The sequence below is a fragment of the Perissodus microlepis genome, chromosome 16 (assembly GCF_051167445.1).
Source record: "Perissodus microlepis isolate ML-2025 ecotype Zambia chromosome 16, ASM5116744v1, whole genome shotgun sequence".
Classification (NCBI taxonomy): Eukaryota; Metazoa; Chordata; class Actinopteri; order Cichliformes; family Cichlidae; genus Perissodus; species Perissodus microlepis.
The window spans coordinates 9,965,324-9,988,833 of NC_140476.1; the positions used below are offsets into that span (position 1 = coordinate 9,965,324).

A 23,510-nucleotide genomic window follows, 5' to 3' on the forward strand; every position below is an offset into this window, starting at 1 on the left:
GATTTTCATTCGATACAGGATTCTCGCCCAAGATCAAATAAAACATCTGGGACAAGGATCCACATTCGGTATTCCACTGACTGGACTGAGGTTTTTGTTTTGTTGTGTGTAACACCACAGAGAAATCAAAGGGCTTAAGGTCATTACTGCTTCTGAGGCAACAATGTCCTCACCACGGTTGCCTTACTTACAGACTCACTGATTCAGCATGTAAGGAGAAGTGGGATCAACACTCCTCTAAATCCCAGTGGCAAAGTACAACGTGTTTAAATTTAGGTTCTACAACTATGTCGCCACTGTCTGAAATCAACTAAAAAAGGTTCACCAGGGAAGAAGCAGAAGTAAATGTGAAGCATATCTTCTTGCGGAGAAGCATACATCTCCATATTTATGCTTGGAATCATTTTAGTTTTCCAGTTTGTTGAAATATATGCAGGGTCAGACGCATAATACTTTCCAGGTTCTAGACAAACACTGTGTGAATACAAAAGTAGGAATGAACATTTACACTTTGTTTCAGACACAATTGAATAAAACTTTGTATGCATGGTTGTATTTTCTGAATCTCAGTCATTGTGAAACTGTGTGCATGTACACATGCATGGTTTCCAGGTAATCCAGCCACAGTATGTAGATACAGAAACACATTTAATCAGATGTGTCTGTGCCTTTTTAAGAACACTTTTGACAGTCTGTAAACCTGTAAAAACAGCAATCGAGCAGCCGTCCTCGAGTATGACCGTTAACTCCCACTAAATGAAAGTAGAAGCCATGATGTTATTAATTCACCATACAAGTACTTGTAAAGTACTCTGCTTTAGAATAACACAGTAGTCAGGAATTATTTATTGGCAGCCGCATTCATACAGTTACAATAAGTACCTCTCAATCAGCCATAGTGCAAGCACCTACATTTCACAGTGATATAAGCGTTTTGATTATCGTCAACTTTCAATGCCGCTCATCTACACATCGTCGTTGTTTCACAAACCTTTACGTGGCGCTGATTCAGAAGCCAGGTTGTAAGCTTGATGATCCTTTATATGGGCTTCTGTTTTGTGAGCCGTCCAAATTTAGGAATTTCGAGTACAATGGAAATGACACTTTATTCCCGGAGATGTGCAGAAACCTTTCGTTGCTTCCACACCACCGCAGTTTGCTTTGTTTAGGCACTCATATTAAATCAGCGTCATTTCAGTTTTCAGGGCAGAAGACTCCAACACGCACCGTCACCTGACCGAGTTTGTGGGTCTGGATATTGAGATGGCCTTCAACTACCATTACCACGAAGTGATCGACTCTATCACTGACACCATGGTGCAGATCTTCAAGGGCTTGAGAGACAAGTAAGATACACATTTATTGAGTTAAGGTAAAAGATGAACCTAAAACTGTTGGTGCGTTGCAGACCAACTTCTGCAACACACTGAGCTGAATTATTTAGTTTTACAGCCAGCAAAATGTCAAAGTGTGTACGTCTAAGTAAAACTATGTAACTGCTAAATCTAGATTAATTAAATGTCATCACATATGGCTGTCTGCTTAGATGAATGTCAGCAATTTCCACTCCAACTGTTTAGGGAACTGCCAGCAAGATGACGATAGGATGTGGTTTTATTGCCTCCGTGTGGTGGAACTCGGTACAGCAGGCATTGAGAGCTTCAACATCAAAGGTTAAAATAAAAGAGGAATACAGGGCGAAACTCTTTCTGTGTGGAAACTGTAACGTTTCTGACGACATACGTCTGTGAATGTCAGTGGTTTTTGGACGTATTTATTAGAGTGAAAACTCAGAAGGGGGTTTGCAGTGCTTAATGCTTTATTCTGTGATTACAAGTCTTTTATTATAAAGTAAATCCCCAGAGAAACCACGTTAAATCAGTGGAACACTGAGTAAGGTGTCAACTAGCTTAATTTGAATTCCCTTTTTAATGTCTGTGACGTTGGTTAGTTTCAGGTTGTGACCACTGTTCCTCTTTCTCAGGCCCATTTGTCTTTTTGCCCTTTGTTCTCATGACTTTCCAGACTGTTTCCCTTGACGTGTGAAAGTGTTTTGCATGCGTTATGTACTTCTGTTTTAACACATGAAGCACAGATGACTTTGTCCTTTCCATGCTCTGTTTGTCATCTCCTTTTAATTTCACAGTAAATACAAGTGAAATTTGTTAGGTGTCTTTAAAAAATATAATTTAGTTGTTAAAAATCTCTTTTTGGTGTCATAATGTTTCTAATTGTGATATAAAAGAATCAGAAATTAGTGAAAGGCATTAGGACAGCTTGGCCAAGAAAATAGAGTCAAATGTGGGTTGTGACCATTATGTGAACAATTAGTCTGGTATTTGTCTCTATTTGGACAGAATTGTGAGTCCTTCGATGGTAGATTGTAGTTTGTGTTTGTGTACGTGCAGTACTGTGCAGAAGTCTTGCATCACCCCTCATTTCTTTCTTTCTTTTTTTTTCTAGAAAAATGGGCATCTCTTGTGACATCCACCATGTGTACTGACAATAATTTGAGCCACGAATTTCAAATTTGTGTATTCATCAGTCCATCAGACCTGTAGCCGATGATTTTCAGTTCATTTCTTGTGTAGTTTGGCCTTTTATCACAAATTCCCCTCCTTTAAAATGGCTTCTTGAGATCTTTTCTGATGAGGCTCCAGAAAAATGCACTTCTCAGGCCCTGTTTCACTTCTTAGCTGAATTGTTTATTAAGGGAATGACTTTCAGATGCTTTTCATGTAGAATTTTAGGCCTGCTACTTCTTCATTTGTCCTCCACTTGTCTAGTTTACTGCATTTTTTTTTAGGTGCGTACTCCACACCGTGCCAAGTTATGCCAAGTTTTTTGGCTAATAGCCTTTTGGGAATCACCTTTTTAGTGCAAAATTATCCTTTTATGCCCATCAAACTGTGTTATCTTTGTCATTTTTTGTAGATTAAACTAAAGACAGTGGAAAAAATGGAGGGGGGGGGGTTGCATCAGGCTAACAAAGTGCACAAAGATACAATTTAGATTGGTTCTTTGCTAAGTTGTCTGTTATGTTTAGACACAACACTGGTTTGCCCTTTGAGTTGGGAGGCTTTTTGTGCATTAATTATTTATGGGTCAGTGTTTTATTCACGGGTCAGTCATTTTAAGTCCAGGTACAACCACTGGACATAAAATGAGAGAACAAACCATCAATGTCCACAGAAAAACTTTGAAAGTGGTTCAGAAAACCTGGAGAACTATTACCCAATACCACTTTAAAGCTTTTTAAGACAGCATGTCTCCTTGGAAGCAAAATATGAAGAAATCAGGGGCAGTAACACATGTAACAAGTATTTTTACATAGATACAAATCACCATTACATACTCCAATCATGATTGGAAAACTATTGGTATATGTGAAGTTTTATGTTTGGGTTAAAAAAATTTGTGGTTTGGGGAAATTTCCCAGGAAAATGAATTAAAGTCAGCATCATGTCTCTCAACACTCTGGAAACTCAATGCATGTGCCTCTGCGTCAGCTTCCAGACAGAGATCCAGACGGTGAATAAGCAGTTCCCAAGTGAGCCTTTCAAATTCCTGGAGCCGACTCTTAGACTGGAGTACACCGAGGCTGTGGCCATGCTGCGTGAGGCCGGGGTCGAAATGGGTGACGAGGATGACCTCAGGTTAGAATACATCACACAGCCTTTTCCCCACAGCCAACTCATCTTGTCAGATGATTTCTTTTGATAAAAGCAGAAGTAAATTGTAACATGTGCTTAAAGAGAGGATGTGAAAGATCACATCAGTAACTCAGCATTTAAGTAATCCTTGTGATCAAAGCTGTAATCTGCAGTACAGTTGGAGCAGTGACGTTAAAAAAAAAAAAACAGTCTGAGAAATAATAACTGTAGATGATTCACTGATTACAATCAGTTTAAGTAATATTTTAACAATGTGAGATGTGTCTGTCTTTATTAAACTCAATGTATTTTTTGCTGTTTTGTAGTACACCCAATGAGAAGCTGCTTGGCCGCCTCGTCAAGGAAAAGGTTTGTTTTCAAATGTGATTCACTCATTGAATGTCAAAAATATGAATGTGACATGATCCAACAATGGATCGCGTAGCCTTTATGTATGAAGGTCAGATAAAAACACGAGTGATTTTTAAAAGTAGTAAAAAGCCAATTTGGATATTAGAACTCCAGAATTTGTATATATGAGCCGTTAGTCTTCTTCAGACGACCTCCTTCAGTAAAAGCTGCTTTATGCTGTAAGATAAAGACTCTACAGTATCCTGGAGAAGTATTTTATTATTCAAGCTCACAGTTGCATCACATAAATAAAGAAAAGGATACGTGTGTGTCTCTATTAATCCTTTTGTATGCAGTTATTGACTCTCACTCCTCTTTTTTTTCCTCTCTCCACAGTATGATACTGACTTCTATGTGCTTGATAAGTACCCGCTGGCTGTTAGACCGTTTTACACAATGCCTGATCCAAGCAACCCTGTAAGTCTTTCACTCACACATCAAACATACCAAACACACCAGCCTCTTAAATTTGCACTGTGGCTCCTGTGGGCAACAAAATGCTTTTTTTTTTTTTTTCTTGATATTGTCCCGACAAGTCAAGAAAAAACATCAGCATCCATGAGCGATGCCACAAAATTGCCAGTTTACTACATTTTTTATGCTACCTGTGTGAATTTCAATAATATTTGGCTTTAAAAAATGAATACGGTTTCATTTCATTGTCTTCCTGTCAAAATCATTGTTGTTACCCAAGTTTTGTGCCAGTGTTACCTTGTCTGGTTGACTTTAATTTTCTTTTCTTTTCTTTTTTTTAACCCCCTCCTGTCATCATCACGTGTGAGAAAAACCTGATTTCTGAGTTTGTTTTATTTTTGTCTAGAAATACTCCAATTCTTATGACATGTTCATGAGAGGAGAAGAGATTCTCTCCGGAGCTCAGAGAGTCCACGATGCTCAGCTGCTGACAGAAAGAGCCATCCACCATCAGATCGGTAAGAAAAAGAGATGTTTCCATTTCTTTTTGAGGAGCATTGAGTGAAATTCAAATGATTTGTCTCCCTCTGTTGGCAACCAGCGGAACAACACTAGAAAATTTTTGTGCCTCTCCTTTGTTTGTTGCACAGATCTGGAGAAGATCAAGGCATACATCGACTCCTTCCGGTATGGAGCTCCCCCACATGGCGGCGGAGGCATTGGTAAGAAATATGTTTTGTCGGGGGAACTACAGGAATGGTTTTTGTTTTTTTGTTTTTTGTAAGAATAAAAAAACTGATAAAGATGTCATCCTTCACAGGCCTGGAGAGAGTCTGCATGCTCTACCTGGGTCTCCACAACGTTCGGCAGACCTCCATGTTCCCACGTGACCCCAAGCGCCTGACACCTTAAACCTTCCGGTGTGGACGACACATAAATACTGGTGACGGGAAACAATACTAATCCACAATCAAGGAAGGGAGAACATATATAGGAGCTAATGCCACCCTAGAACTCTTAACATGTTACTGTAATTAACCACCGACATGAAGAAAGCAGTTATAACAGTAAGGTATGATTTATTGATCGGTGTGCACCGTTTTCTAACAACAACAAATAACAGAAACATTAAAGAGAACAAAGGAAATGGCCAGTGATTCAAGAAGACAACTTTTTCTTTTTTTTTTTAAATCGGTGAGTCAGTGTTCTCTGGGTTTTCTCTTTGGAAAAATGAAAAGTACATAACAAACAGATCTTAGACCTTCTTACTACCAGCACAGATGTTTGACTAATGATTGTGGTGTCCAGCAGTATGCCTCCAACTACACATGTTTTGTAAGTCTAAGCACTGACAATAATAAAAACAAATGTGTTGATCTGTAAATGGCTTTGTTCCCTTTTTTGGAGGCAGAAACACTTTGTTAATGAGGAGGTTTGATCGAAGTAATAGTTGAGAGTACTACACTCCTTAACGTGCACATAAATATTAAAATGCAGCTATACAAATGTGCAAAGCTTAAGCAGCTCTCTTCCTTTACACGCTTTGCGGCTGCAGTCCTGCTACATACAGCGCAACAAACAAAGTGCTCGAGTGTTACTGATGTAGAAAAAATAAGTAATAATCTTTCTGACAGTTTGCTGTGTGTCTGCCAGCAAATACAATATACAAACTCCAACCGCTGGCTCATTCAGTCGCAGCTCCGCTGACTTGAAGGATGAAGAGGAAGATGTGAACAATATCAACATAAAGAGAAAGCGCTCCATAGATGTACTCTTCTGGGCTGATAGCCAACTCCCGATTTCCGATAAGAAGTTGGGTGTTGTACACTAAAAACTAATATAAGGAAGAAAAGGAAAGAGGAAATTGACATAAAAACATGAATACAAGGAAAAATGCTGCAACATTTCTAGCCTTTTGTCATGTTTGCGACCATTAATTAAAACGTTTGGTTTTTGGACTGTTACGTGTCACTCACTATGACCAACAAGAAAATTTACATCCAGTATCATGTGAGGCTACAACTGTACTAATGGCTTTGTGATTCTGTTCTTACCATGTGGTGGTGCGTTTAGTTTAACCCTTTTCGTGTGTTGCTGTGTTAATATTTACTCATTAACACAAAATTTCAACTATAGCTGAGACTGACAGGAATGGTAAACAAAGGCTAAGGTAAAAAGTTTGGGTAAATTATATTTTGAATATAATGGTACAAAAGCAAAGGTCAGACAATCCCCAGCATTATGGGAAAACCACATTAAAAAGTGCTATAACATGCATACAGTGAGATTACCTGTTTAAAAAAACCTATTGGGACAATGAATGTGGAAATCATGTTTGTAACAGGAAATGATAAAATTCGCTTTATACACTGCGCAAAAAATTAAAGGAACACTTGAACATCATAGTTGGAACTTCAGGAATATCCCTCTGTTCGATTAGGGAAAACTGTGATTTTACCTCTTTTACTAAAGAAAGCATGTGACAGAGGTGAAAGGGAGAGGAGACACCGTAATAAATGTTAACTTCTTGCAATATCATCTGTGAAAAGAACACTGTGTTAGTGGTGAACCTGCCAGCTGAGTTACACAATGCTGGTTTCTGACCACAGAACCCACCTAGGAACACTGAGCCTTCATGTCATGCTCAAGGAGTCTCTTGATGACATTTTGGTTGTAAACATGCACAAATAACCTGGTTGAGGTCACTTTGTAGGGCTCTGGCAGTGCTGCTCGTGTAACGGGCCTGTTGACATGGCAAACCTGTGCCTTACTGATGGAGCTGAGCAACCTGTGGAGGCTGCAGGTGCTGTCTCATGCTACCAAGTAGCAAAAAGGACCCAGCAAAAAAGCAAAACTAGAGAAAAATCCATCAAAAAACCTTCCCTTTCTGGAGGTTGTCTTGTTGTTGCCTTTCCAGTGCAACTGTTATCACCTTTTTATTGGATTCACAGTAGTTTATGCTTTCTATCTGGACATCCTGATATCTCTGAAGTTAACAGACTTTGTGTTAAACTGAAGATTGAGTGTTCCCTTGTTTTTTTTTTTTTTCGTTTAAGCAGTGCAGTTTTTGCAGTTATCCTGTCTGGACTAAAGTTGCAGACAGAATGACTAATATCTCTGCTACAATGCCTGCGGCATCGTTAAAAATATCAAAACACAGTGGAAAAATTTCCATGATATGTACTGATCATGTACGTTTTGGAATTTTGGACATGCTGGAGCTTCTTCCTTTGGCATCACTCCTAGAGTAAAACTTGATTTAACGAAAGGCAAATCACAAAAAAACATGTCAGCTGGCACGACACTTCCATAGTTCTAAGGTGAAAAAAGCTTTTATTTGATAGACCAATCAAAATCAAGACAAATACAATGATGAATAGTAGATTATCACCACATTATTTAGGGCTCCTAAATAGCTATGTATTGGGGTTGTAAGGACTGCTAATGTCTCGCTTGCTTTTCAACAACAGACTCATAATACCAAGAAGAAATACTCTGTCTAATTTTGTGTCAGTGTGGACTCACCAGAGTGTAAACGATGGCTCCAATTGCAGCGTAGAGCATATGCAGCCAGGGGACCTGTTGAGTGACATAAGAAAGGCTCCTGAATGTGAAATCAGTCACACAGATACACCCTTGGGAGCTGCTGTTCCTCACACAGAGAAACACGAGTAGACAGAATAAATTAAATGACTTGACCAGAGCAGGCTCACATATTGGAAGGAGAGGACGATGGCTGTAACAATCCCAATGATCATGAGCAGAACAGCCGCAATGCAGAGGAGTCCGCCGCAGGAGGTGAAGTCCACCTGTGATGAGAAACAAGTCATTAAGGGGATGAAAGTGAAGCTGATATGCTTCAAGCTACATGAAAGAGCAGTGAGACTATTGTGAAAGAGGATCGGAATAAGGTGAAAGAGAAATATATGTGTGTGCGTGTGTGAAACGTGTCCTGTAGAAGCCAAAAATGTAACTTGTGTATCTCGAGTTGCATCAGACAGAGAAGTTGGATTCGCATCTTATCCCAAAATGTTATAAATATTTAAAGGATTTCAGTGCCCCCATTGTAATGCAAGACAAAGGAGTTCTTTTACACCGACAACAAAGACATCCTCTGACAAGCCACGGGCTACTGAGCTACAGCGAGACAGTTTACATCTCCGTGTACCTTAGTTTGGAAGCAGAAGACTGTCACAGCTATACAGACTAATGCTGTTACTCCCATGGCGATAAACACTGCTTTGGTTCCATAATAGCTGTAAAGGATAAATGTAGCGATTAAAACAAAACAAAAAAAAAAAAACATATATACCATCAGGATCAAAATGTGCTGTTTTGAGCTGTTGCCTGAATAAAGCCAATAAACAAACCTTGAAACTGCTCCGGCCATGTAAGACAAGGCAAGAGTCTGCAAGATCAAACATAAATACAAGGTGTCTTAAATGTCAGAGCGAGTTTTAGCACTTTTTAGAGATGTCTTTTTTCTACTGACTTTACTTTTTCAGTCTTCAGCACCTCACACTATGTTAGTTCTGCACATATATATCTGCTGTGGCATTACCAGTGTCAATGTCTGACCCTTAGTCTAATAAACAACACTTACAAATACTCCAAGCAGCACAAGATTCCATGGAAAACGCCTCCTAAAAAGTACAGAAACCACAAACATCACTGTTTATGAATATTTTAATAAGCCATAATAATAGCAATAATAAAACAACTTAATTTTTCCAACTTATTTGGCCTTGCTTACCTCGGCTCTTTGCAGCAGATGAGAATGCAGTAAACCACAAAGTAAACCACACTATGGAGAGATTCACCACTGTCATTATTATTACATACATCATATTCTTCGCATGTTTTTTTTTTTTTTATCAATTGATGCAATTGCACTAAAACTGTGCGGTTGTTTCTTAAAAGTAACTCACAAAGATGCCCAGTAGATGCCAGGGTAACTGATGACAAACATCCTCACTGGGTCACTGTGAAAGCAGATACATGGCATCACCAAAGGACAGACTGTGTTTCTTACCCTTCACCACATACATTCACCAGTGGCTAGATGGATGTACAAATGGGGAAACTTACACAAACGTAAAGACAGCAACAACTGAGAAGGTGACAGCAAGCTGTGCGGATAAAATTAAGTAAACCTGTCCAAAAAAAAAGAAAAAAAGAAAGATCAGAGCAGCAGGATTGTCACTGGCACAAAGAGCAAGTTAAGACACACAGTCACAAACCCTTACTTTTCTGATGAAGGCATGCCGAACAGATGTGCTTTCCCACTGGGTGCTGAGAAAATCCTCCATCTCTCCTGCAGAATTTGGAAGAGCCAAGTGGTAATTTATCCTTGTTACACCTAATCTAAATGTATTGCAGGGTGTGATTACTTCAAGACTGTGCCACTCGCTAAGAACCTGGGTTGGAGGCAGGCAGTCCAGCAGACAGAGTCGGTATTGTGGTGGGAATCCCAGATGGAGGAAGGCCAGGGCCTTGACACATGCTGATCGGCGGGTAGACACCCCCTTGGCCCCAGTAGCCAGGACTGGGACTGTAAGATGGAGGTGGGGGAAGAGGAGAGCCATGCTGTGGCTGGTAGGGGAAGTTATCACACTTAGGATGATGCAGTGCTTCCTCGTAGGGGGGAGGACTGTCAATTTTAGATGTCATCATTTTTCTGGACTACCCTAAAGACAGGATGAGTGGTACAAAGCTCTGTCAGACTTATATCTTTTCACTATCCACTAGTTATTGCTGACTTTCCATTTTCACAATTACAAAATAAAATCTTCCTACTATATTACATCGTAAATCACAGTATGTTGCGTTGCTTAATTCTGTGGTATTATTTCCTGGAAAGTATGTGGTCACCCTAGTTTCAGAAAGGGTGATCACACAAGTCCCTCCTTGTGCACAGCATTATTATCTGTTTTTCTGTGCTTCACATGTGATTCTCAGAAATCAGCACCGAGTAACAGAATTCTAAAGTCTGGCTCGTTTCCAGTGGCTGCACGTTTGAAAATAGGGAAGGCTGTCTCTACAGGACGTCCTGGTGGCCTCGGGGACGTTTTGGCTTGCTGTGAACTTTCAGCTGGTTCAAGCACCACGCAGGAACCACGCAAATCTACCACATCAAAGACATGCAAAACTGTGCGCATGTTGCTCTGTCTGTCTCTCTCAGCAAGGCAGGCGACATGAACCAGGTAACGTTAGACACGTTGAACAGATAAAAAGGAACGATGGAGGAAAGAGGGAGGGAATAAAAAAGAGAAGGCAGGTAAATGCTGAAAAATAAGTGGCAGTCAGGAGCAGGAACGTGTGCATATGTGTTATTTTGATACTTTTGCACAGTTCTTGAGTACAAAAACCTCTCACTGTGCATAAAGCTCACTGTGTCTCCCTCTTTGGTTTAAAAACTGGATTAGATAAAGGTATTATTCCATATTTCTGGCTTTGTACGTGTGTATGTGGTGTATGTGTGGAAGATTTTCCCTGTTACAGCGACAGCCATGTCAGATTTTTTGAAAACTTGGAACTCACAATAATAAATTACATTTAAATTTAACATTAAAAATGCAATTTTGTTATCATGCTGTATATCTGTATGTACTGTAACACCGCAGACACCCTTGGTCTCCTTACACTTGTACTTTAAGTGTGAGTCACTTGCTAATTAAAAATTAATTTGACTACTATAAATATTTTAAATTAAAGTGCGCACGTTTGTTCGGGATAATTGGGCCACATGTAATGAAACTGCAATATTTTGAAGGGCTGAAAAAAGGTGTGGTTAGCTGGGAAAGTTAGCAGTCTGGTGCTGTTGCTTGAATTATAGTTTCACTCAGCTCTTGGTTGTAATTCAACATATAGTTTCACAAGACACATTGAAACAACTTAAACATTATTGTGTCTGGAAGGCACAGTAATGCGATGTGTTCACATTTATTGCTTGATAAAATATAAGAAGGGTCACGCAAAGTATGAGAGTAGAAACCAATGACTGTAATTCTGTTTAATTTAAGAATGAAGTATATGTGGACACTTGGAGGCCAAGGAAAGTTCCCCCATCTAAAGTTATGATTTTTCTTCTTTCAATATGCAATCCTGAGCTCACCTTCAGTTTCATTTATTCTATTAAAGCACCTGTAAGAGCAGTCGAATCCCTCTGCAGCACCTCACCGGTCTGAAAAGGCCAGACTGCATACATTTTTCTTTTTGTATGTAGTCTAGTCAGATTGCTTGTGAAAAGTAGTACTGTACTTAAGAATTTTTAAGATAGGAAAAGAGAAAAAAGCAAGCATACTGCCGATTGTGAACAGGAAATTAAGCCTGTGTTATTTTTAAAACCCAGCCATACATTATATACAAATTTTAAAACACTACAACACTGCACTCAAGTAATCTCTTTGACCCACTTTTGGTTTGCTATGATCTGGTCACCCAGAAAACAAATGAAAACAAAGCAGAAAAGGTTACTTACCTTGTGGCTTGCGCCTGAGTTGGGTTCACTGTCCTTCAGTCCTGCCTTTGAGATTTGCAGCCGTGCACAACAGGAGGATGTCATCCTTTGTAACTGGATATGCTGGCTGAAACTCACACTGTTACTGCTGCTCTCAGAAAGAGGAGACTGGTTACTCATGTCGCCTCCTGTTAAAAAGTACCAATATTACCAAAACACAAACTACTGGTTGTACCTCCCTCTACAATAAATGCCAGTGCTTCCTTGATACCTAGTCAGCTTTGGCATTTTGTCTAAGGGTAATTGTAAGTCATAATTATATGTCAATGTATTTTTTCTTGTACTACAAAAATCATTAGAATTAACCTACAATAGGGTTATAACAACAGACAGATAATTATTCAATATTTACATCAGAAAGAAATGTGATTCTAAAAACAGAAATTCCCATTTTATGTGTTTCTTGAAGCAACGTGGATTTGGATATAAAACAGGTAAAATCACACAGTATTTTTGCTAGTTCATATGCATGTTAAAGTTTGCCTGATAGACTGTCAAAACCCTTTTTTTTTTAAATTTCATTTCATTTACTGCTACTACTTCCCAAGTGGTTCTGCTGTCTAAACCTAAGCAAAATGTGATGGGAAAAATGTATAATGAAAATATACAGAAAAAAATTATAATATACTCGGTTTTAATACATAAAAGAAAAAGTAAACACGAGAAATCAGGTGAGCACAACACCGGTAGTGAGCCTAAAAGTCACCAGGGGACTGTTGTGACGTGTCGCTGGATACGTCATTACGTTCCGCTCAGAGGCTATGGCGCTTCCTGACTGGATAATAACACTGGTAGCCACTTCATCCTTCATCTGTTTTTGTTTGTGCCTTCGCTACAGACGGACAGGACAGGTGTTTTGGAGAAAATTGTTCAGCAAGATAATGGCCCGAACGGAGAAGCCCTTGTTCCGAATAGCGTGAGTATGGCGCCACTTTCCTTGGCGACAGAGATTTCTGTCGTTTCCTTGGCGATTCTCTTGGCGTAGCTTAGCAACATCTAGCCATTTTTATGTGCTATAGATTTATCCCACGTAATTTAATTTAGACAAGACCATTTGAAAAGTACAGCTGTTGGTATTCTGCCGTGAGGCTCTTCTCGCGATAATGGCATTTTTTTCATCAGCATATGCTGCAGTGGCTTGAACTTTATTTTAAGAGGCGTTTGCATACCAACCATTTAAGTTATGTCAATTGTGCTCATTCAACAAACCAAAGAAATGACAGTAACTGCATGGCGAGGTTAATAATGTTAACAGCTTTTACTATTGGGACATAACATTTCCAATTGTCTCCCAGGTACACACTCTACACTAAGACCAGACTTGGCTACATATACTACAAAAGGCAAATGCGGAAAGCTCGTGAAAATTACCCTGGAGGGCATTCAGCTACAGATCCCGTGGAGTTCAATGGTATATGCAACAATTACTGGTTTAACTGGGTGACACTGGGCCAAATAATGCCTTGCTGTCACACGCTGTACATACCATAGAACCAATTGTTATTACTATCAGTACAAAATTCTAGCATTTGTTTCATTAAAGATGGATATTTTTATTAGTGCATGTTTAATGTTGTCCCGAATAATTATTATGTCATTTCTTTCTCTGCCCACAGGTGTTAAAATAATTCCTATCTCTGTGCTCTCTGACAACTACAGCTACCTTATCATTGACAGAGCCTCGAGCATCGCAGTCGTTGTAGACCCTGCAGACCCTCAGATAGTTCAGGTGAGTGCCTCTGATGTCACTTATGTGTCTTTGAATGGGTTAATAGATTTAGGCTATTGCGCTGAAAACAGCAGTCAGTAACTGTGTAGTTAGTTCCAAGGGAGAAGTTGTTGTTTTTTCTTTAGAACATGTTGCTGCAGAGAAGTCAGGACAGATATCGTCTGATATTAGTGAAACATGATTGCTTTGCTTCTAGTTCAGCATTATTTTGTATATGTACCACAACTCTGATCCTTAAAGGTATTATATGAAATGTATAATATCTAGTATTAAGATCTTTAAGAAAACGAAATATTTTTTAGGGGAGTTGGAATAATACTATTAAAGTGTGATGATTGTCATTCAGTTCAAAGCCAGTTTAGTAACACATACAGGACATAGATGGGGTTAAAATGTATAAATAGTGTGAGTTACAAACAATATATGAAAGCCTGTATAGAATTATTGCTGTATTTATAAAAGTATGAGGTGTGTAAACAAAAAAATTGAGTTGTATTGAAAGCTTGATTGTAATTGTAGGGCTCATTGACATTGGAGCCTCTCTCTCTTACAGCTGGTATCTCTGCACTGTCATTTTTCCTTACAACCATGTGTTTTACTTCAGCTGCAGCTGTTGACTGTCCGTAGCCAGCTGTTGTGAATGAGTGTGTTTTGTATCCATGGTATCTTGCCTTATTAAATACACAAGTATAATAACGCTGTGATGTGTCATGAATCTGAAGTGTTGACTGAAGGTTTTACCAGCACCCGATTTATTTTTATTTAATTTTTTTATTTCAGGCAGTCCTCGAGGCAGAAGGAGTAATGTTAGAAGCAATACTATGTACACACAAGCACTGGTGAGTTTCATGTAATTTATATGTATAAAAAAGGAGTAGGGGGGAAAGACAGCATAGTATTGTGATATTTAGCATAGCAATGTTATATTGATACAGGGACACCAATTATCGATATTTTATTTTGGAAATACTGTGAACAAGAGGGCTTATCTCACCTGATAAGAGGCAACCTTTCTGCAAACAGATGCAGTCTGGCTTAGACTGACTGGAATTACTACGAGACAGATTGCAAATGTATAAATGCAGAGAGATTGTCAACATATTGCCATCAGTCTGAACGAGTCTTTATTAATGATTACAACTTGAAGGGACTGCCAGCTCATTGTATTCTGGTTATATTCCTATAGAACAGGAAGGTTGATCAGTGCAAATATAATAGTTTAATGTGGCTATTGAATATTTATAACAGTGAATTGCTGCAATATCAGAAACAGATTGGATGTCATTGCCAACTTGACCCCATTCAATATGACACTGGTAACATTTATAGTAGGTCTTAGTGACAGTTTTGGTGTACTTTACCATCTCCTTTTGTAGCCAAAAAAAATTCCTGAGGTAACTTTATCTTATTGGATAAGACAGATATTGAAAATGTTTAACTTTGAGGACATAATTTGCAGTTGAAGGCAAAAAAATCAAAATATATGTTAATGTGATAATCATACAAGACTCAGCATGTCACAAAAGGTTAAAAAAATCATACAATAATAGGTATAGTAAAATAATAATGTGATTCACATCTCTAACACAAGAAGTTATACTTATTATTGCAGTACTGCAGATTAAAAGAATGCAATGCATTTGTATGTATATATGTTTTCCCCACATTTTGAAAGTTCTGCCTTCAGTTTGATTAAAGTAAGCACAGTGTTTTTTTTAAAAAAGGTGCTTTGTATCTGTAATGTGTGGATATTGTCTAAATTGCTGCGTGAACCTTCTTTGTGATCCGTGTACAGGGACCACAGTGGGGGAAACAAAGGGTTGAAACGGCTGCACAGCTCATGCCGAGTTTATGGAAATGCGGCTGATAACATTCCTGGTCTCACGCAGTAAGTCCCAGCTTGCACAGTATAGCACACTTGCTCACTTTGAATCATTCTTACTGTACTAAGTCCTGTTTTGTTCCCACTGCCAGTAGTGGTGGCAGCTGACTTCACACTAAATTATCGTGGCATGAGTGACTATTCTGTTAAGTCTGAGGGGATGGAGGGTTATTTTAGGACTTCCAAACCACCACACTAAAGATTTTGTTTTTCACATTTTTTTTCTAATAATGTAAAAATAATATGGGAAGGTAGTCGTTTTTGATACCTTTGCTCAACTGGTACATGTCAGAAATGGAAGTCTATTTCAGTTATTTTTAATCTTTTATTTTCACTAAAAATCAGTAACTCCACACTTCTTGGTTTAGGTTTTTTCATTACTTATTTTTCTTTCCAGCCCTCTCTCACACAATGACTCGGTAACAGTTGGGCGTATGCGCTTTAAGGCCCTCTTTACCCCTGGACACACGGTAGGCCACATGATCTACCTCTTGGATGGTCAAACGGTCGGCGCCCCCTCCAGCCTCTTCTCTGGTGACCTGGTGTTTCTCTCAGGATGTGGTAAGTTATGCAGAAAACCAGATCAAGACGAATTATTCTAGCTGTTTGCTTCTTTTTGGTTTTTGCAGAGTTACTGAAAATGCAGGATGAAATGGTTTGTTTGATGTGGAGTCATTCTACACGGGTTCTCTGGGTTTTACTGGCTCAAAATTGTTCTCTACAGGGAGTGACTATGCATGCAAGCACAATTTGTCTGCACGTAGTTATAGTTGTGTTACCTTAACAGAAGTCTACAGGGAGTGCAGAATTATTAGGCAAATGAGTATTTTGTCCACATCATCCTCTTCATGCATGTTGTCTTACTCCAAGCTGTATAGGCTCGAAAGCCTACTACCAATTAAGCATATTAGGTGATGTGCATCTCTGTAATGAGAAGGGGTGTGGTCTAATGACATCAACACCCTATATCAGGTGTGCATAATTATTAGGCAACTTCCTTTCCTTTGGCAAAATGGGTCAAAAGAAGGACTTGACAGGCTCAGAAAAGTCAAAAATAGTGAGATATCTTGCAGAGGGATGCAGCAGCCTCAAAATGGCAAAGCTTCTGAAGCGTGATCATCGAACAATCAAGCGTTTCATTCAAAATAGTCAACAGGGTCGCAAGAAGCGTGTGGAAAAACCAAGGCGCAAAATAACTGCCCATGAACTGAGAAAAGTCAAGCGTGCAGTTGCCAAGATGCCACTTGCCACCAGTTTGGCCATATTTCAGAGCTGCAACATCACTGGAGTGCCCAAAAGCACAAGGTGTGCAATACTCAGAGACATGGCCAAGGTAAGAAAGGCTGAAAGACGACCACCACTGAACAAGACACACAAGCTGAAACGTCAAGACTGGGCCAAGAAATATCTCAAGACTGGTTTTTCTAAGGTTTTATGGACTGATGAAATGAGAGTGAGTCTTGATGGGCCAGATGGATGGGCCCGTGGCTGGATTGGTAAAGGGCAGAGAGCTCCAGTCCGACTCAGACGCCAGCAAGGTGGAGGTGGAGTACTGGTTTGGGCTGGTATCATCAAAGATGAGCTTGTGGGGCCTTTTCGGGTTGAGGATGGAGTCAAGCTCAACTCCCAGTCCTACTGCCAGTTTCTGGAAGACACCTTCTTCAAGCAGTGGTACAGGAAGAAGTCTGCATCCTTCAAGAAAAACATGATTTTCATGCAGGACAATGCTCCATCACACGCGTCCAAGTACTCCACAGCGTGGCTGGCAAGAAAGGGTATAAAAGAAGAAAAACTAATGACATGGCCACCTTGTTCACCTGATCTGGACCCCATTGAGAACCTGTGGTCCATCATCAAATGTGAGATTTACAAGGAGGGAAAACAGTACACCTCTCTGAACAGTGTCTGGGAGGCTGTGGTTGCTGCTGCACGCAATGTTGATGGTGAACAGATCAAAACACTGACAGAATCCATGGATGGCAGGCTTTTGAGTGTCCTTGCAAAGAAAGGTGGCTATATTGGTCGCTGATTTGTTTTTGTTTTGTTTTTGAATGTCAGAAATGTATATTTGTGAATGTGGAGATGTTATATTGGTTTCACTGGTAAAAATAAATAACTGAAATGGGTATATGGTAAATGGCCTGCATTTGTATAGCGCTTTTCTAGTCCATAGGACCCCAAAGCGCTTTACACTACATTCAGTCATTCACCCATTCACACACACATTCACACACTGGCGATAGCAAGCTACATTGTAGCCACAGCCACCCTGGGGCGCACTGACAGAGGCGAGGCTGCCGGACACAGGCGCCACCGGGCCCTCTGACCACCACCATATATTTGTTTTTTGTTAAGTTGCCTAATAATTGTGCACAGTAATAGTCACCTGCACACACAGATATCCCCCTAAAATAGCTAAAACTAAAAACAAACTAAAAACTACTTCCAAAAACATTCAGCTTTGATATTAATGAGTTTTTTGGGTTCATTGAGAACATGGTTGTTGTTCAATAATAAAATTATTCCTCAAAAATACAACTTGCCTAATAATTCTGCACTCCCTGTATGCATTGCCCTCTTATTCCTGGCAATTTGATCAAAATATATGTTATGCTTGAGTAAAAGCAACTTAAAAAAAACTGGTGTGGCGTTTTTAGAGTTTTTGTGGGCTTTTTTTTTTTTTTTTTTTTTTTTCTTCTATACTGTAAAAATGCTGAAGTCTGAGAACCTGATGATCGCACAGTCTAAAAGTCAGCTAAAATGCATAAGTGTGATACAAAGGAAGCATGATTTTGACTTAATTGTACTATGTGATATATATGAAAAACCTATCTGTCATCAGTGTTTCAATCAGTGCAATTTTAAAAAGCATCTTTGACCTGATGCCTTTTCTGCATTCACATCTGTCGTTTTTGGTTCACATCCAGATTACCTCATTCAAATGCAAGTTTAACATTGCTAATGCAAGTCAGCACCATCTTAACTGAATACTGTTGCATGCAAATTACACCTTTTCATATTTCATCGGAAATGCTGATTAGATTTCCTTTGCATAACTTAATGTAACATAGTTTTTTTTTTTTATAAGACTTGAAATAATTTAATCAGTTGCGTCAAAAAGTACTTAAAATATATACTTAATTATAGTATTGTATATTTAGTGGCCTGTTTTGGTTACCTTGTAATGCCAATGGCTTTTTTTTAACATGTTCTTTAATATACAATAGATTTTGTATAGCAATTTAGTGGTTGCCTGGTTTAGCAATTAATACATTTTCATTATGCACAAAATATTGAGATCAGCAGGAGACACAAACCCAGCCTTGGGTAAAATCTATGTGTGGCTCCATCTGATGTGATGACCCCTTTGGGAAATAAGAGAGAAGCTGAAAATATTATACAGAGTTTGTACAGTAGTTTGTGTCTTAATAGCTAGTGGTCATCCTCATGACCTTTGAGAAATTGGACATTTTTATCTTCCAACTAACCAATTTGATAATCTAACTATAGCAGTAATGAAAATATCCTGGTAATACTAAAGATTAGACCATATGAATGCTTCAGGAACCCTGTTTGGAAATTGGAATCTCTTTGTTAACCTGTCTTTATTGTTTCTAGGGAGAATGTTTGAAGGCAGTGCAACAACAATGCTGTCATCTCTGGACACAGTTGGCTCCTTGACTGATGATACTCTATTATGGCCTGGTAGGAGAATCCTTTCAGTTGTCTGATTCAGTGTCAAAAAAATGATGTTTGTGTGCTGCGGATGAAGTTGTGGTTTTAATATGTATTTGCTTTTAAAAAAGAGTGTTTTATCTATATACAGCCAAACCATAAGAACGGGTTGCATAGGGAATTCTTTGGTTTGTAGGCTTTTAAGTATGGTTATACATGTGGCTGTGATATTTTTCTTGTGTGTCCACTGGCTGTCCCGCAGGTCATGAGTATGCAGAGGACAACTTGCTGTTTGCTGCTGAGGTTGAGCCGCACAACACAGCCAGGGAAAACAAATATCAGTGGGTGCTGCAGCAGCGAGGCCAGAAGCTGTGCACGGTGAGAATGATGTATCACCATTGTTATGCCTCTCAAGCGAGCCATCCCAGGATTCATGTTGTCCAACACCTGAAATAAGGGCTTATCAGTTGCGTACAGCGTTCGTGCTGACAGCACTCTTGAGTGCACGCCGCCCTCTCGCTTTCCCCTCTTCCAGGCTCAGTCGAGTCCATCTGTGATATAGTCTGCAGCAGAGCAAAGGTTTGCTGTTCAGTGAAGTGCCCATCCTGAATTTAGATTAGTTTTTTATCTGTTATCAATACATGCCTCTAAAGGCAGTTTCACAAGATTGGAGCTTCCAGTTGATGATTTCCACCTCCAAAACTTATTGAATGACTATAACGTTTCCTCTGCAGTCTGCATGTTTTCACATTTCACACGTAGTCTTTTGCTTATTTGTGTCTCCTGAGTTTGATCTTTGAGTATTATTTATTAAAAAGATCAGATGTATAGTACACCAAAAAAACATGCATGAAAACTGTAAAGTTTTCCTTATAGCAGAGCTGCCTGAAGGTGATGACTTAAACTTCTGAAACACTGCATCTGTATTTGACCAAATGTATCAGCAACTGTAGCACTGCTGTGACTCACTCGGTTAAGCAGGTCCTTTGAATAAAAACTACATGCCATGCGGCGTGGACACCCAAGATTGCGAATGCCAGAACTTAACAACAAGTAAAGTAGGATTTTAAAATTGATACCACAGGTGCATCTACTCAAAGTCTCTAACAAGTTTGAATATCATTTACCTCGACCTCAAGGTCAAGGTCAGAGGTCAAGTGTTCTAAAAATTTTGTGAGCGCAATAACTCAAGAAGGAAGTCACCTAGGATTCTCAACTTCATGCCATGCAGTTACTAAAAATCTTGGACAGGTTTAAATCCTGAAGACCTTGACCTCAAAGTCAAAGGTGACCTTTCCTGAAAAGCATCTAGGATTTTCAAATTAAGGTTGATGCATTTGCTAATTCCAGATCTCATTGGCGGATTTTAAACTGTTATTGGTAAGGGATAGAAAGTCTGACTTAACAGATTGTTTTTGGCTTGTCACAGTAGGAACAGACCAAGCATTATTAACAATTAACCGAGTTTTATTCAAGTATCCCTTTGTGCTGTGATGCTGGAAAGAGGAAGCAGAGGTCTAGGAATCCAGGTTGAGCTTTTCCTGTTGTGATATGTCTCTGCTTTGTTTAGGTTTATTGCCAAATTAACGTCAGTGTATCCTGGTAACAAATTAGCTGCTGTGTTTTCTTAATACTCACGGTGATGCCATCTGCAGAAATGCATTGTCTGTTTTGTGATGGGGAAGGGAGTAACAGAAATCACTTATTTTATCTTCTATGATAGATGTATTTATTTTTAATCTTTCTGCAAATGATTGACACTGTTCAATCAAGAGCCTTTGAGGTGGGCTGCGTTTTGACGTGCTCTTTATTTCCAGTGTCCCTCCACGATTGGAGAAGAGAAGCAGTACAATCCTTTCCTGCGCAGCCACTCTGCAGAGCTCCACCTGGCTCTGGGTGTCCAGCAATTCCAGGAAGAAGACTGGACCCAGTTTAGGGCAAGGGTGCTGGAGGAACTGCGAAAACGCAAAGACCTCTACAACAGGAGATAGTACTACCAAGATGTCCACTAAACTTTAGGGAACAGCAGAGCTCAGCTGCACCAGGCACTGGTACAAAAGCAGCTATTTGCAGGTGAAAGCTAATAATAAACTGATCTCTAAAGGTACTGTAGAAACAGTTTGATCTATTCTCTCAATGTTAAGGGGCATTAAATAGTTTCTGACCTGTAGACCTGTAGCTAGGATGGTAACCACAACTTCGTTATTACATAATACTCATTAATAGTTCTATTACCTCTCCAAATGCTGTAAACTACAGTCATTTTTTTGTTCATGGGAAGAGCAGTGCTGATTTTGTTTTTACTTTTTACATAGGATGTAAATATTATTGTTTTGCATTACTAGAGCATAGACATTTTTTTTCTTATTGAGTTTTTATTTGAAACACAAGGTGATAACAATGCACTACACTGAACCGTTAACATGATAGGTACTGATTTGTTTACTCAATAGTAGTTTTTAGAACAAGTAATAAATTGTATTTAAAAGGTTTCTGAGACAATCTTTGGTACACACGCTGTATTTGTTACCCTGGTTTCAGACTTACAGTGATGCTGAAGGGTAATTATCTTTTCCCCAAAGACTGACAGTTTGGGATTTGAGTATTTGATTGTGAATATTTGATATTGTGATATCAACATATTCACCAAATTAATGCTAGGATTCATGTAGTAAATCGCAAAGGCACTTTGCTGTTGGTACCTTGTGTGAAAGTGAGCACAATGTGACAAAAAAAAGTCTGTACATTAATTTTTTTTAATAATAAGTGAGTTTATTAATGCAGATTTTTTTTTTTAGTTTGACTTAAAAAAGTAACACAAACATTCATTCTTTGCAATGGTTGTGTTTGGGCTACTTGTACTGTTAGTTTTTTATTTTTATTTATTTTTTGGTTTGTTTTTCCTTAAGAATTCGTACATTATAGTTCATGTTATAGTTGATGTGAAGAACGTAAACAAGTGGGCCAAAGACAAAAATGTATATTTTCTTGAACAGATCTCTTTTGTGCCTGTGAGCAAATCATTTTTTGTGAACTTCTTGTTATCATTTTAAATTTGTTCACTCCCTGAATGTGAACTACAAAATATGTGAAGGATCTAACTGGTACTTAACTGTAGTGAGACATGACTGAATTCATGTTGAAAGGACGATTGAATTAAGACTGCATTTATAATGTGACTGTGGCAAAAGAAATATTGTTTTTTGTTTTGGTGTATTTGACCAATTAAAACCTTTGGAATGCAAAATTTATCTTTTCTTTTCTTTTCTTGTTTTGGTTTGTTTGTTCGTTCGTTCATTTTAACTGTATCGGATGATTTTCATGATGTGACCACTCTCAGTTTCTGTTAAATTGTTGCTTTTTTGGATTGCTTCCTGTTCAGAAAACAGACCCAAACCTATTAAGCTTCCACTTTATCGCGTCTCACTCGTATTCAAACTATCATCGCTCTGCTATTAGCTCATCTTGCCAATGGACTGTCCTTCCACAAGTCACAATAATTACTACTTCTATAGTATTGATCAGAATTTAATCAAACTTACCCACAATAATCATCTAATGGGTCTTTACCAAAATTGTGCTCAAGGACCCTTTTTTGTCATTTTTATAGGCACTTGTCCATGTTCACAGTATAACCTTCGTGCATACTTCTTCCAGTCTCATAATATGTTTGCCTCTGATGCCTTGAACAGTAATCAATTTAAATCATATTTATCAGTCTTTAACATGTTCATGAACTTCATGAAGTGCCAAATGATGTAAAAGTTTGAAAGTATTGCTTTGCCTTTTATATGTTGCATACCACTTGTATCCCATTAGACTGCAATGATCCTTATTGGTCATGATCATGGCAGGAATCGTCCCATTGTTTTACTCCCATATTCATAGATAGTTCATGTTAATACTTTAGCAGCTACACCCACAGTCTGGTCACATGCTCACTCCTCACAGTCTTTGGCATTTTAAAGTCTGCCAACGACTGTGAGTGGAAAGTCACGTGACTGTGCCCATCGATAAAGTGAGTTTTTTTTCCAGTTCTGCCAGCTCTTCTCCATAGATTCAGTATTTTCATGCCACTGAAGTTCACATTTAAATAGTGAATCGGGTCTAAGACATTAATCATTGCAAGGATTGCAAAGCATCTTTGCAATGCATGCTCATGTTGTTTGTAAAAACAAATTAGCCTAAAACTGATGTTAATTCGGACTTATTTAAAAAAACGTCTGC

General features: G+C 38.8%; 3 protein-coding genes across 4 annotated transcripts in view; 2 read left to right on the forward strand and 1 right to left on the reverse strand.

The window, feature by feature from the left end:
- Positions 1-5,862, forward strand: part of dars1 (aspartyl-tRNA synthetase 1) — a 31,912-nt gene extending 26,050 nt beyond the window's left edge. The window contains exons 12-18 of the mRNA XM_084954934.1: positions 1,199-1,346; positions 3,510-3,656; positions 3,980-4,022; positions 4,401-4,481; positions 4,885-4,996; positions 5,129-5,200; positions 5,299-5,862. Coding sequence (XP_084811060.1) covers positions 1,199-1,346; positions 3,510-3,656; positions 3,980-4,022; positions 4,401-4,481; positions 4,885-4,996; positions 5,129-5,200; positions 5,299-5,390 — 695 coding nt within the window. The 3' untranslated portion in view covers positions 5,391-5,862. The remainder of the gene's footprint in view (positions 1-1,198; positions 1,347-3,509; positions 3,657-3,979; positions 4,023-4,400; positions 4,482-4,884; positions 4,997-5,128; positions 5,201-5,298) is intronic.
- Positions 5,538-10,156, reverse strand: LOC146370406 (protein lifeguard 3). Of its 2 annotated transcripts, XM_084954936.1 has the most exons (11): positions 9,896-10,156; positions 9,725-9,792; positions 9,567-9,631; positions 9,407-9,460; positions 9,232-9,282; positions 9,082-9,121; positions 8,849-8,886; positions 8,647-8,734; positions 8,192-8,287; positions 8,004-8,057; positions 5,538-6,312 (listed from the first exon to the last, which is right to left on the reverse strand). In XM_084954936.1, exons 1-11 carry the CDS (start codon positions 10,149-10,151, stop codon positions 6,163-6,165), a joined length of 960 nt encoding a protein of 319 aa, XP_084811062.1. In that variant the 5' UTR covers positions 10,152-10,156; the 3' UTR covers positions 5,538-6,162. The 2 variants fall into 2 exon arrangements, with proteins under 2 accessions (XP_084811062.1, XP_084811061.1); XM_084954935.1 differs by having other exon boundaries at positions 9,725-10,118.
- Positions 10,157-12,730: 2,574 nt separating this feature from the next.
- pnkd (PNKD metallo-beta-lactamase domain containing) lies at positions 12,731-22,534 on the forward strand. The gene is made up of 9 exons (XM_084908446.1): positions 12,731-12,913; positions 13,293-13,408; positions 13,614-13,726; positions 14,507-14,565; positions 15,522-15,614; positions 16,006-16,169; positions 19,227-19,313; positions 19,546-19,661; positions 21,101-22,534. The coding sequence occupies exons 1-9, from the start codon at positions 12,759-12,761 to the stop codon at positions 21,272-21,274; spliced, it is 1,077 nt and encodes a 358-aa protein (XP_084764572.1). The 5' UTR covers positions 12,731-12,758; the 3' UTR covers positions 21,275-22,534.
- Positions 22,535-23,510: the final 976 nt, after the last annotated feature.

What these genes read in the sequence shown, in the direction of transcription:
- LOC146370406 (XM_084954935.1), bottom strand. Translation starts at nt 10,063, where the DNA reads ATGGCTCTCCTCTTCCCCCACCTCCATCTTACAGTCCCAGTCCTGGCT. An exon ending in TCTTCTGCTTCCAAACTAAG is followed by an intron (nt 8,288 to 8,646) that starts GTACACGGAGAT and finishes TTCTCATCACAG; the next exon opens with GTGGACTTCACCTCCTGCGG. An exon ending in TCGTCCTCTCCTTCCAATAT is followed by an intron (nt 8,058 to 8,191) that starts GTGAGCCTGCTC and finishes GTCACTCAACAG; the next exon opens with GTCCCCTGGCTGCATATGCT.
- pnkd (XM_084908446.1), top strand. Translation starts at nt 12,759, where the DNA reads ATGGCGCTTCCTGACTGGATAATAACACTGGTAGCCACTTCATCCTTC. An exon ending in CAGACCCTCAGATAGTTCAG is followed by an intron (nt 13,727 to 14,506) that starts GTGAGTGCCTCT and finishes TTTTTATTTCAG; the next exon opens with GCAGTCCTCGAGGCAGAAGG. An exon ending in GAGGCCAGAAGCTGTGCACG is followed by an intron (nt 19,662 to 21,100) that starts GTGAGAATGATG and finishes CTTTATTTCCAG; the next exon opens with TGTCCCTCCACGATTGGAGA.